Source organism: Microtus oregoni, unplaced genomic scaffold (genome assembly GCF_018167655.1).
Source record: "Microtus oregoni isolate MIOR12 unplaced genomic scaffold, Mior012 000004F_ref0000308, whole genome shotgun sequence".
Taxonomy (NCBI): domain Eukaryota; kingdom Metazoa; phylum Chordata; class Mammalia; order Rodentia; family Cricetidae; genus Microtus; species Microtus oregoni.
In genome coordinates this window covers 34,411,303-34,425,018 of record NW_024543063.1, presented here as the reverse complement: position 1 = coordinate 34,425,018, position 13,716 = coordinate 34,411,303, and the positions used below count along the sequence as shown (strand labels likewise).

The 13,716-nt window shown below is 50.1% G+C and overlaps 1 protein-coding gene across 2 annotated transcripts in view; it reads left to right on the top strand.

The window, feature by feature from the left end:
* Nucleotides 1-13,716, top strand: part of Atp2c2 (ATPase secretory pathway Ca2+ transporting 2) — a 58,038-nt gene that overhangs the window by 8,964 nt on the left and 35,358 nt on the right. For both annotated transcript variants that reach the window (XM_041649879.1, XM_041649878.1), the window contains exons 2-3: nucleotides 8,773-8,883; nucleotides 11,962-12,078. In XM_041649879.1, the coding sequence (XP_041505813.1) occupies nucleotides 8,773-8,883; nucleotides 11,962-12,078 (228 nt within the window). The remainder of the gene's footprint in view (nucleotides 1-8,772; nucleotides 8,884-11,961; nucleotides 12,079-13,716) is intronic.

The following is a 13,716-nucleotide window of genomic DNA, read 5'->3' as shown; positions in this document are numbered from 1 at the left end:
GTGATTAAATATAGGATTCAATATTTAAATCATTAAATGATGATTAACTATTGAATAAGGAGCGAAGCGTTGAGGGCGCCCCCCCGAGGGCAGTGCGTGCAGGTGCAGGCACCTGGGTGGCTGTCAGGCTGCAGCCCTGAGTTCGTTCCTCAGACACCATTTTTCTCTCCCATTGGCGTGAAAATTGCCAAGTAAGCTAGGCTGACTGGACAGAGAGCCATCCGCCTGTCTCTGCCTCCAACCCACCTCCTCCCCAGCCCTGCTTGACTTCTTATTTTGTTTTGTTTTGTTTTAAAATGTGGTTTCTGGACATAGAACTTGGGGTCCTCATGGTTGAAAGCCCCCTGCTCCCGTGGTTCCTCTTTAGGCAGGTGTTATTACAGAACTCTGGCTGTATCTTTTCTCCACCGACTGAGAGCCATCCTAGTTCCTCTGCCCTGGGCTCCCCTGCCTCCCTTGAGCCCTGCAGTATTAGTAGCTAGGCACACATTGCCCCCCACCTAGCTGGTTTTCCTTTCCCTGTTTGGAACCCTTAGAGAAAATGCCAGCAATTTAAGGTTCTAAAATGTTAGGCGCTTGTCTAGAGTAAGACAGCCTGCTAGGGAAGTCGGAGGCTGCTGGCTAAACTCTTGGGCTATTGAAACAGACTCTTTCAAACGCTGTATGCAAACAGCCTTGGCACTTGGACTAGCTGTCAAGTGAGTCATCCAGTGAGCCTTCCTGTGCCCTCCTGGTCAGGAGATCCCAGCAGCCCAAGCTGCTACAGCCAGGGATATGGGGCTAGAGACCTAGCATCACCGAGCTTCGGGGTCAGATACTGCCGACGGGGAGGTCGTTGGCATAGCAGGAAGAGTCGGGAAGATTTTTCCCATGGTTAGAGGAATCAGGCTAGCCACGTGGAAGGAGGCCCACAGAAGTGGCCTCAAGACGGGCCGGCAGAACCTGTAGCTGAAACCAGAGATGTGACTCTGCTTCCAGGAACATGGGAGTGGTACTTCCTGGAGCCGCTTTCCTGTCATCCTGGGCTCGGCTCAGGCCCTGCAACTTCCTGTTGTACAGGCCCCAGCAGGTTCTAAGGAAACCCACCTTGCACAGCTGAACCCTGGTTCTGTCTGAGAGGCAGGGAGGAGAACAGGAGGGTCCACTGACCAACAGAAAGGTAGGCTCAGTCCTCACACAAAACCCGCCTACTGTGTCCTTAGGTGAAGTTTTTTGATCCTGGGATACCCTTTGCCCCTTCAACAAAGCGGTCACTGCACATCACCAGCTAGCCTAGCCTTTTGGTTAGACTTGGCAGCCAGGGCAGGCAGAATTGGCAGCTGTGTGGGGCCAGATGTGCTCAGTGGATGTAAGCTGGGTTGGTAGCTACAAAGGGGACCGTCAGCAGACCATACAGATGCCGAATATCCTTCATCAGGACCTTATAGTAAATAAATACCATTACCTTCTCCCTTGCCATCCCTATTTGGGCACAAGTTACATGCTCCTAAAACACTTGAAGACAGACATTCCTAATCACAGCGAAGCCCTGGCAGGCCACCACTCGGCCACAGGCACATTCATGTGATGCATGGACTCACCCGGGTCTGGAACCTCCTGGAGTTAGGTGTTCCTTGTCCCTTGTATATGGAATACTGCCTCGGGTTTTCCTGGTCTTAGAAGCTCCTGAAATTCTTAAAGATTCCAAGCTCATCACTCTATGGAATGTTTCCCCTATTTGAGTTGGTCTGGTGTTTCCTCAGGTAGACATTGGCTCCATTCTCCTGAGGGACCTCACGGAGGACAGTGCTGAGTCCCACACTGTGCACGGTGTTGAGAAGCCCAAGGGGGCGTTTAGTTTGCATGTGTGCTTAGATGTGTGCGGAGCCTGTTGTGAGGTGTTTCCCTCTGTTCTCCACTTTTTCCGTTTCTCATGGAGTTCAGAGCTTGCTAGTTCCACTAGCTCGCCTGCCTCTGCTTCCCCAGCCCTGGGATTGCAGATAGGCACTGCCGTGCCTGACTTTTACATGGATGCTGGGGGCACTGAACTCAGATCCTCATGGTTGTACAGCCAGCGCTTTACCAACTGAGTCGTGTCCCCAGTGTCCTTGTAAGGCTATCTGTCCTGTCGCTGGTGGTGGCAGCTCCTATCCTCAGATGAGACTAGTGTGTCACTTTTCTTGATTCTGCCTGCCTGGGCAATGCTCGACAGACTAAAAGCATCACTGAGCGATTTCCTAATCCCACTCTCCAGCCACTTCCTTGCTGCCCACGCTAGGGAAAGCTTCCTCTTCTCCCTAGCCTTTATGTCACTCACTCCTGTGTGGACTCATGCATTCCTATTTGGTTCTGTTCACGTCAGTCATCATCAGCGTTCATTTCAGCTTGCTCTGGATGCCCAGATCTGACTTGTGAGAGACCCTTCGTAAGGCCTCCGAGGCCTGCTAGCCTACCCCAGAATCAGGTAAGGCTGCTGAGCTAGGAAGAAATTCTATACTAATCTCCACCATCTCTCCTGGCTCCTGGCTCCTGGCTCCTGGATATGCATTTTGCTTGGGCCACTGTGTTGAGAAACAAGCTAACAAAACCTAGGTTTGCTGTTGCTAGTGGGAGGAGGGGTATGTCCATCCATAGACTGCCAGTCTCTATGTAGTTTGTGTCTGTACACATACACACTTGTACATCCAGTCCAATAAATCCCTAACAGCCCACGCCTGCTCCCTGAGTACCTCGCTGCGAACACCAGTTACTGGTGATTATTAGGCTATTTCTGAGTCATCCAACTCCCTGTGAGTGAGCAGTCTTGTCACCTATGTGTTGGTTGCCACTCAGCCCAGCCGTCTCCTCTGGTCCCTGGCTATGCTGTTCCTCGTGAATGACACACAGAGTGGGTGAGTCATGGTGTGTCTTGCTGAGCTGGCTACTCCCTTAGGCCTTAGACACATGTGTATACACGCATGCAGACACATTCCTGCACACTTACATACATACTCACACTCTCTCACACACATGAGCACATGCAAATACATGCACATTAATACTCTAGACAGCATTGCAGCCTGGGAAAGAGCTTGTTGCCCCTTGTGACCCAAGGCTGCAGCTGAAGCTGTTCTCTCAGCAATCACAGCTGAATGTTCTTATGGAGTTGATATCACAGGACAACACACCAAGATTTGAGAAAGTTATAGGCTTTGCTGTGGGAGGCCCAATAGGCAGGTGAAGGGAGGTGAAACATGCCCCCGGAAATGCTGAAGCATGCATGGATAACCCGTTTATTTTGAGTTTCATGGTCTGATTGGATGAGGATGACTGACTGGTCAGGTTTCTTCCTCGAAGAACAGGTTTCACCGGGACACGAACTCCGATCGCTGGATTCAGAGTCCAAAGCATTAACTATTATACCATGGGAGCTGGTGCCAATAAACAAGTAGGGAACAAGAATTTGAATTCTGAGCAAGTGGCTGGCCCATCTATATCCACAGCAGCCTGGATTTTTGCATTGAGAAAACTTTCCACTTAATACGGAAAAGCACTTGTAATATCTGCCTCCTCCTCTCTACTGCACTTAGACTGTTCTAAGTGACCGCCTCTCAGGTGTGTAGGACCTGACGACATCCACCGTAGATGTCCTCTGGGCCTGCTGGAGGAAAATGGAGGCTTTTCCTCATGAGTCCTCTCTCTAGTGAAGCCAGGTCTTACGGCCTCTCAGCATTTCTTCCTGGGGAAGCCACTGTCCCTCTTTCCATCTCTGTCCCCAGGCCAGCTAGGACTAGCTTCCCCTTCGAATCAGTAACTCTCACTTGGAGTTCAAGACACACGCCTTTAATTCCAGCACTTGGGAGGCAGAGGCAGGCAGATCTCTGTGAGTTCAAGGTTAGCCTGGACAGGCTCCAAAGCTACAGAGAAACCCTGTCTCGAAAATAAAAAAAAAAAAAAAAAAAAAAAAAGACTCACTCACAAAAGCATAAAACTGCTTCCCATTGTCCCTGCTTTCAGTTACCAGGTTTCCAAACCCAAAACCACACGGGTCCCTGCTGTCTGCTGGGTTCTGCCATAAGTGTATCCTCCATCTTCTTTTCCTCCACGTTTTACATGAGCCACCTTATGCACAGCGGCCCACACCTCCAGTTTTCCTTCTCTATCTCTTATTAATGGTACCACTATTTGGGGGGATTCTGGAAAAGTGTCCATTATATTTAAATGCCGGCCCTGGGACCTATCAATGCCTTGTATGACTTAACAGCCCAAACTGGACACAGCCTACATTCCAGTCCCTGCGACCCGCTAGCAAATCATGATGCCAGGTTGCTATATGGTGACAGAATGAAATGCCCAGGGTTTCACGCAGCAATGGAGAGACCTGCCATCCCTGCCGTGGTAGCTTCTCTCGCCAAGCTAACAGGAGGACGGGGTCCCTGGGTGTGCCACTTCGGAGACGGGAAGAGCGATTCCATGTGCAAAGCAGTCAGTATGTGTAATCTTTCTAGAAGGCGGTGTCTGAGAGAGGGCCCTGGGCAGGAAGATTCTGGGAGCTATAAGTTCCATCCTTGCTCTATGTGGTGCTCCTTTGGGCATACATACACACGTGAGTCTCCACATGATTTACACGCATGACTATGGCGGGTATACTTCAATATACAGTTAACATTTCCCTTCAGGGAGCCCAGGAAAGTCACTGGGTCTCCTTTCAGGGGAGCTTTGGGACACACATTATGTATGGTGTCGTGGTTCATCAGCCAGCCCATTAGCAGGTCTGTGGGTTGACACTAACACACAACTATTTGAGCAGTACTGTGAGGCGTGGCTCTGAGAGGACCCTTCTGTAGAACGGGCATCTGAACAGGAAGTGAGCAGAGCATATCCAACTCGAATGAGGCCACGTGCTTTGCAGTGGGGACTTTCCTGGTTGATGCCCCACAGCTGCAAGAGGAGCCCTCCCCCCAACACACCAGTACCAGTGTGTGAATGCCCTTGGCTTTATCATAAGCTTGCGTTCTTAGTCTATACCCTTTTCCAGTTTTCTCATACACACAAATGGGTGGCCATTTTCCTCTTTCACGGGGCAGAGACTCACCTTGTTTTAGTAAACTCTTTGTCTTGCTGTTCTGCGGAAGGTTTATCTTTGGATTCTACTGACAGTGCTCATACTGGGTGCTACACAGCCCAGTCCCCTTTCTACCTGGGACTTAAGCCGTCTATATCTTATCTTAGTTTTATCTTGTACTTAGAAAGTCCTTTCTCACTCTGCAATCCTAAGAAAAGGCAGCCCTTTGCTTCCTCTTGCACTTGGATGGCTTCGTCTTTGTCCTGTGTTCTTACTTGTTGATCTAAGTGAAGGTGCTTGCATAATTTCTTGGCCTAGCATGGGAACTGTGGTCTCCCAGGCAGCAGGCAGGGTTCTCTGCATTCAGGAGGAAGCCAGGGAATAAAGGAGCGAGCCAAGGAAGCATTGTTAGGGCAGACTTGTGCCCCATGCAGAAGCCACAGCATAGGTGTTGGCGTCTATGGGGATGAGGGTGGTGCCACCGTAAGGGGCACCCTGCATTGTGAACATCACTTCCTGTCTGTTCCTGTGCCTTCTGACTGTCTCCTGGCCATGCATGCAGCTACCATGGCCCCTCGCCCCTTCCCTTTCTGGGGTCAACACCGAGACTATTCTCATCTTTCTTCCTTTCTGCAGCATGTTAGAGCATCTTCTGCTCTGCATGCATGGTACTGGCACTCCTGTGTGACTTGGATTCTGACAGCCCCTCTCCCATGAGGTCAGTGGAGGAGTGTGTGAGGCCTCTTTGTGGGCCAACAGGCCCATGTGTCTGGGTCCAGGAAAGGGGCTGGAGTCTGGAGCTCAGCAAGCAGGCCACGACAACACCAGGGTACCACTGTTGCTTTAACCTAACACACTCACTTCCATCACTGCAAGCCATGCGCATGTGTTCCCTGGTGATTGGAAAACAGAGGCCAACCTGGGTCTCTCAGGGAAAAGGCAGCCTGACCAGAGCAGCTCCTTGTGCAGATTCTAGGGGGATGGGGTGCAGGGGGACCATTTCCCAGTTCTGGGAGGCCACGTGCTGTCCTCAGCTTGTGACCCCTCCATTTCCATCACAGATTCAGGTACCATACTGTTATTTTATTTTGAAAACGGGATCTTACTGTGTAGCCCACACTGGCCTTAAATTCTCAGCAATCCTCCTGCCTCAGCCACCCAAGTGCTGGGATTGTAGATGCATGCCCCCATACCTGGTTTGACTGATTCCTCTGTCTGCAGACAAATTCCTGACTGCTCACCTGGGTTGTCGGGGGTGGCGGGGCCTCTGCACTCTTGCGTGTTAAGCCTGGCACTGCCTTCAGGACCCTAGTTTCTGAGAGCAATCCTGCTGTCCCCTCACTACCTGGGTTTGGGGTTTCTTGGTGCCAGGAACTGCACATGGGCCTGCCTTCTCCTTTTCTCCAGTAGCCTATTGCAGTCCTGTAAGGCCTTGTTGTGACAACCCCTACTCCTCAGAGAAAGAAACAGAAGCAGGGGTCCATTTTAGCAAGTACGTTGGGGAATGCACATGATAACAGTCCCAGAACAGGATAGAGATCCTGGGACCTCAGAGACATAAATAGGATGCACTGGATAGTCAGGGAGGCAGGGAGGCCAGGATGGGGCTGAGGGAGGCTGAGTCCTGCTTCCCAGAGGTTCCCTCTGTCCTGAGCTCCAGGCTGACTGTAGAGCCTGTGTCTTCCACGGGAGATCACATTTGCCTTTTGTTGGTCTCTCTTGGGCTCAGTTCCGGCCTAAGCCCAAGAAAAGCTGGGGAAGCTTTTTCTTGAGAAGTCTCATGTCCTGGACTGTTGCCTCAGGGCCCCCACAAGGGAGCAACAGGCTGTTTGCTGCAGGCAAACAGTACTCCGGGGTCACAGAGGAGGCAAGGAGGCAGGGGAGGCCCTCTGGTATGGGATTCTATTCTAGAAAATCCACAGAGGTTAAACCTCAGAGAAAATGAGGCTGTGGCAGCAAAGACTGCAGGGGGTGGGTCAAGGGGGTGTCAGTCACCACAGCCAGACCAAGAGAGATGGGCGTGTCCTGAAAGCAGCCAGGATTTGAGTGTCTCCAAGCCAGGGAGAGAAAAGATAGAGAAGACTGTGTGTGTGTGTGTGTGTGTGTGTGTGTGTGTGTGTGTGTGTGTTTATGTCTCTGTGTATTTATGTGTGTGTGTGTGATGTTTCAATGTCACAGGACACTGTATTTGGAAAGTGAGTGCAGTACAGCCAGAGTGAGAGGTCCCGGTGTACTTACACCAGGGCCACGCAGAGGGAACAAGAGTGAGGACTGAGTGGGGCCAGCAGGACTAGAGCCGCACAGTCCAATGGTGCTTATTTCTCTGTCAAGTGAGTCTGCAGTGGGCTCGTGATTGGTGTGAAGATATCCGGGGAAGCCTGGTGAGGAGCCGTGTCCTCACTGCCGTGCTCTGGTTTTTGAGACCAGCAGCAGAATCCCAGGAGGTGGATGTGTTTGACGGTTCCTGTGGACAAACGGGCCACTGGGTGCTAACTTGCCCTTGGAGTGCTGCTGCGTGGGTGGGAAGGGAAGAGGAACTTGGACTCCACCTCAGCTAAAGGAAGTAGTTAGCACCTCTCCCTTCCTCCTTCCCAGTTCCTGGTGGTGGCTTGAGAAAGAAGAGATGCTATCATGTTCCAGTGTCGGAATTCTGGGAAGAACACTGTAGATGTCTTGATGTGCCCTGGTACTGAGATCCCTCTGTTGACAGTGTCCAAGGCCCCTGGGGGTTAATTGCCTGGGACTTTGGGCACACACACATGTCCTCAGGCTTCTAGGACCTAAGATTTACCTTTACCTCGTTCCTGAAATTATTTACAGAAACTTCATGGAACACGGGTGTGAGATCACATATTACCACAGGAGACACTCCTTACAGTTTATACTCAGCCCAGATTGCTGTAATAAGGAGGTCCATGTAAAACGTCACCCTGGTCTGTTAGCCTAGCCCTATTGAAGAAATTTGTTTCATGCAACTGGACAGGTCATTCAGATAGCAAAGCGCTTTGATATACACTCATGAGGACCTGAGTTCAGATCCCCAGTGTCCACATAGACATGCATATAGTGGCACATATCTGTAATACATCTGTAACCTAACCCAGGGCACAAGTGGGCAGAATCAGGTGGTGTCTCAGATCTTACTGGTCAGTCAGTCTGGCCAATAGGTGAGATCCAGGTTCAGTGAGAGACCCTGTCTCAAAAAAAAAAAAAAAGAGTGGACACAATGATAGAAAATACCAGTGTTAACCACATATATGTGCAAACTACACATACACACCACATACATACACCATACACACACTAAAATATAATAATAAAGAAGAAAAATGTTATTTCCAAATAGATGTGTCAATAACAGCCAATGACTACACATAAACCTCACATGCCCCTAGCAGAAGGAATAGGAGCAGAATCTACATGTGCAGAGGAAAGCTGAGCACCTGTGGATGCCCTGCGAGAGCGGTGTAACACCCTGCACGCTGTCACTGACATGTACAGGAAGCACAGTCAGAGGGCACTGGGCACGTGACCGTTTCTGTAGAGGTCACACTGGAAAGAAAGCACTTTGGGTGGTCGGAGAGTAAGCGTGGGGACTGATACCATCTGTCTCGTGATATGGAAAAGGGTCACATGGGTAGGCATGTGTACTTGGGGTATGCACATATTGCATACGTGTGCCTTGCTTTTACCAGAGACGCACAGCAAAAGTCCCAAGCTCCTCACCAGCCACACCGCTCTCTCCACAGATCGATGACCAGTACGAGCTGAAAGCCATCGAAAGAGAAAAGTCTGTCACAGCTCTGCCGCCCAGGGAAGCATGCAAATGCAGCAAAGGAGATTTGGCCAGAGCCTTCCATGTAAGAACTTTGTTTGTATCTGTGCTTATTTCTTCTCTCATTGCCTTGACAAAATATGTCTCCCAAAAGCTGCTTAAGGGGGTCTTTCTGGCTTCTGGTTCAAGGTGTGGTCCAGCATAGCCAGAAAGTCACGTGACAGGAGGCAGCTGCTCTCCCGCATTCAGACAGTGGAGAGAGCTGAATGCTGGTGCTTAGCCAGGCCCCCACTCACACCATGGCGCCACCCACATTCAGGCCAAAAGGCCAAAGGCTCTCGGGGAAATGCCTGCAGAGACACATCTGGAAGTGTGTTCATGAGGATTCTACTGCCTTTCGGGTTCATGAGATAAGCCATCGCACCTGACAACATCGTCAGGTAGTTTGTGGATTAAGAGAAAGTCCCACAAAGCTGTTCGTGTGCAATGATTTGGATCTCCACACAGAATCTCAGCAGTACTGCTGTCCTTGTACCAGACCCTGTGGTCCCTGCCAGAGGCCAAGCGTCCTTCTACCCACAGGACCTTTGGCAGGCAAAGAATGACCAGAAACTGAGTGAGTGACCAGCACTGTTAGGACGACACGTGGTCAGGGCTCCTCCAGGCTTTTGTCATCAGGATTCAAACTCTTTCCCATGCCTGCCTCTCACTTTTCATCTTTTATGACATGGAGATGCAGTTACAGATATCAAATTCTCACCAGTGCCTGAGGGAACTAGAATTTATGAGCCTTGACCTAGGAGAAAAGCCAGCCCTGACCTAGGAGTCTGCCCTCTGGGGCCACAGGATGGAGCCAGCAGCGTATCTTTAGATTATGTTACACTAAGCAGAAATGGTGGTATATATGTGTGTGTATGTATGTGTGTGCGCGCACGCACGTGCGTGCACGCGCATGGGTATGTTGTATGCATGTACATATGTATGCATGTGCATGCACAAATGTATTACATGGACATATGTGTATCTGTGCAAGGATATTGAGGTATGTGCATGTATATATGTGTGCACATGCATATGTGTACATGTGCGTGCATGTGGGGTATATGTGCTTAGGTGTATGTATCTGCGTGTACATATGTGTACATGTGTATTATGTACATGAGTATGTTTGTGCATATATACATTACATGGGCATGTGTGTGTCGGGATGGGTATGGGGGAATATGTGTGTGCATGGATGAACGTGGGAGTGTACATACTCATAGCTCATCCTGCTTTGGGAAAAAAAACGTGCAGCAGAGAAAGGGCACGTGTACCATGACAGGCCTTAAGAATGACCTAAGAGCCGGGCGATGGTGGCGCACGCCTTTAATTCCAGCACTCGGGAGGCAGAGGCAGGCGGATCTCTGGGAGTTCGAGACCAGCCTGGTCTACAGAGCTAGTTCCAGGGTAGGCTCCAAAGCCACAGAGAAACCCTGTCTCGAAAAAAAAAAAAAAGAAAAAGAAAAAGAAAGAAAGAAAGACCTAACAGTCCACCGCAAGTCCTGCTTCTTGGTGAGAAGGGGAGGAAGACCTTTTTTCTTGTTCAGATGTTTCCCCGGCTAGATGACGAGCTCTGCCCTCCTGTCCTACTGAGAATCCCGCTCTAGCTCCCCTCCCACTCCTGCAGCTCTGGGCAGCTTTCTCCATAATTCCCACATGAGCACAGAGCTTCCTGACACCATGATCGACGCTGTAGTTGGTTATGCCTAAGGGCCTGGAATAGTATCTGTCATGGGGTGTATGATACAGTCACATCGACCACTCCAATCTCCCAGGGAAGGACTATTTTGTTTTTAAGATGTAATTTGATGATAACAAGATACACAACATAAGCCATTTTTGGTTTGCTGTTTGGGTTTAGGTTGTGTTTTTGTTTTAAGATAAGATTTTGGGCCGGGCGATGGTGGCGCACGCCTTTAATCCCAGCACTCGGGAGGCAGAGGCAGGCGGATCTCTGTGAGTTTGAGGCTAGCCTGGTCTACAAGATCTAGTTCCACAATGGCAATGGGTTTCTGATCCTACTGCACGTACTGGCTTTGTGGGAGCCTAGGCAGTTTGGATGCTCACCTTACTAGACCTGGATGGAGGTGGGTGGTCCTTGGACTTCCCACAGGTCAGGGAACCCTGATTGCTCTTTGGGCTGATGAGGGAGGGGGATTTGATCAGGGGAGGGGGAGGGAAATGGGAGGTGGGGGTGGGGAGGAGGCAGAAATCTTTAATAAATAAATAAATTTAAAAAATAGCTGGGCAGTGGTGGCGCACGCCTTTAATCCCAGCATTCGGGAGGCAGAGGCGGGCGGATCTCTGGGAGTTCGAGGCCAGCCTGGTCTACAAGAGCTAGTTCCAGGACAGGAACCAAAAGCTACGGAGAAACCCTGTCTCGAAAAATCAAAAAAAAATAAATAAATAAAAAAATAAAATAAAATAAAAGATTTTGGTATGTAGCCCAGGCTGGCCTTGAACTTCTTGAACAATCCTGCCCCAACTTCCCAAGAATGGCAGTCACAGGTATACCCTCTATACCTGTTTTTCTTAACCATTTATGTTTTGTTTTGGTGTCTGAGACAGGATCTCATGTAGCCCAGGCTGCCTCAAACTCATTCTGTAGTTCATGCTGTCCTTGAACTTCTGACCTTCCTGCCTTGGCCTCCCAAATACTTGGATCACAGGTGTGCATCACAAGCCCAGGATTTATTAACTTTTTTGAGACAGGGTTTCTCATAGCTTTGGAGCCTGCCCTGGAACTCACACTGTAGACCAGGCTGGCCCCAAACTCACAGAGATCCATCTGTCTCCTGAGTGCTGGGATTAAAGGGGGCACCACCTGCAGCTTTTCTTTTTAAAGAAAAGACCCTGTTTCTGCCTATCTACTCTCCCATCTCCAGTTGTATTTGCTGACACCATGGCTCAAGGCCATTGTGTGTTGATCTGTGGGCTTATTGAGAAATAAAGGTTTTGTTTCCCTCTCTGCCCCAGCAGAGCTAGTGTCTCCTCCTCCACGGACAAGCCCGTTTTCCTAGTTCCCCTAGAAGATGTTGGCTCTCACCCGATACCCGTGACTTGTTTCTTTGGTCCTTGCTGGGCCCATTGTGCTCACCCTACATCCCCTATCTCCTTTCAGGTGGACCTGGACAGTGGCCTGTCAGAGATGGCCGTGGCCCAGCGCAGGCTGGTCCATGGCTGGAATGAGTTTGTCACAGATAATGCTGAGCCTGTATGGAAGAAATACCTGGATCAGGTAGGTGCAGGATGTCCTCCTCTGTGTCAGTAAAGGAACCAGCCAGGAAGGGCAAGCCAAGCAATCATTCTTTAAATATTGATCCTGGGTGTCCTTGGACAGGTCCCTATTGGGGTGTGGGGTGAATGAGTTTCTAGATAAACAATCTTGCCCTTTGGATGCTCTGAGCCTCCAAGGGGAACCCTGCATAGGTGACTAAAGATAGAGGTGGCCATGACCCTGACTAGCAATGACGGGTACTAGGGATGCTTGCCACAGGCCAGGCACCATGCTGAACAGTAAAGAAATAAGTAGTGCCAATCTATTTTATCATCCCCCTAAAGCCATTTGCAAAGGGAGAGAATGTGGCAAAGAAGCAGGAAGTCTTTGCTTGGCAAAGGCTTTGCATGGCACATAGCTTTGCCAGAGGAAGCCAATAGAGACACGGATGTCCTGGCAAACAGGCATTTCAGAAGGCCAAGGAAGAAACAGCTGAGTAGACCTGTGCCTCATGTCACTAAAAGTGAAGTCACTGTCAGGCTGGGGAAACAGCTCAGTCAGTAGAGTGTTTGTGCCAAATGAACACAAGATCCTACCTTTTAAAAGCTGAGTTTGGTGGGGTGCAGTTGGAATCCCAGTACCAGGGAGGTGGAGGTAGGTGGATCCAGCCAGCCTAGCCTTCTTGGCAGGTTCCAGACTAGTAAAAGACACCATCTCAAAAAGTAAGGTGGACACATCCATGGAAGATAGTTCTCTCTCCAGAAGAACTATCCATTCCCATCGTTTTCTGTCCCTCCTCTCTAGTGCTCTGGCAAGGAGGATGAGAAGCTTCTTGGTGGCAGAGAGCCATTCCTGGAGCTGCATAGCCACCATTCCTCCCTTCCACCAATACCAAATATCACTGCATCTGTCGGATATCATGGCCAATGGACACTTACTAAGCCCTGGCCAGGCTACTCTCACTGACATGATTTTTAAGAGCCAGGAACAACTGGGCACGGAGACTCAGATATGTAATCCCAGCACTCAGAGACTAAGGCAGAAGGATGACTGTGAGTTCTGGGTTAGCCTGTGCTACGTATTAAGATGATGACTCAGGAAACTTAAAATAGCCACGCATGGTGGATGCCTGTGACCGCAGCACTTTGGACATAAAAAGAGTTCGAGCCCATCCTGACCAGGTAGCAAGTTTAAGGAGCTCCTATCTCAAAACCAAAATGAAGGAGAAAGATGGGAGAGCGTGAGGGAAGGGGGAAGGAGAAAAAGATAGACAGCCTGACCACACCCTGGGAAACAGAAGTCCCAGATGGCTCCAGGTTGTCTGTGAGTCAGTGGTGGAGACAGGCAGGAGAAGCCAGATTTCTGAGTTCTCATCCACCACACCATGCCACTGGGCCCCCGAACTGGGTCCTGAAAAGACTGCCACATCCAGGGCAGGCAGGGTCTGTGACATCAGGACGGCCATCTCTCAACTGTCCAGTAGGGATGAGTTGCTAGACTCAAAGGCAGCCCTAACCCAAAACCAAAATGTCTCTGAGCCTCCTGATGTTGAAGAGTTGAGATTTTTGCTAGAGCCAAGTCTGGGCTGCGAGCTGCCCCCGCCCGCTGGGTCCTTCCACAGGTGATGAACACATGGCCTCTCCAGGGGTGAGGATGAGG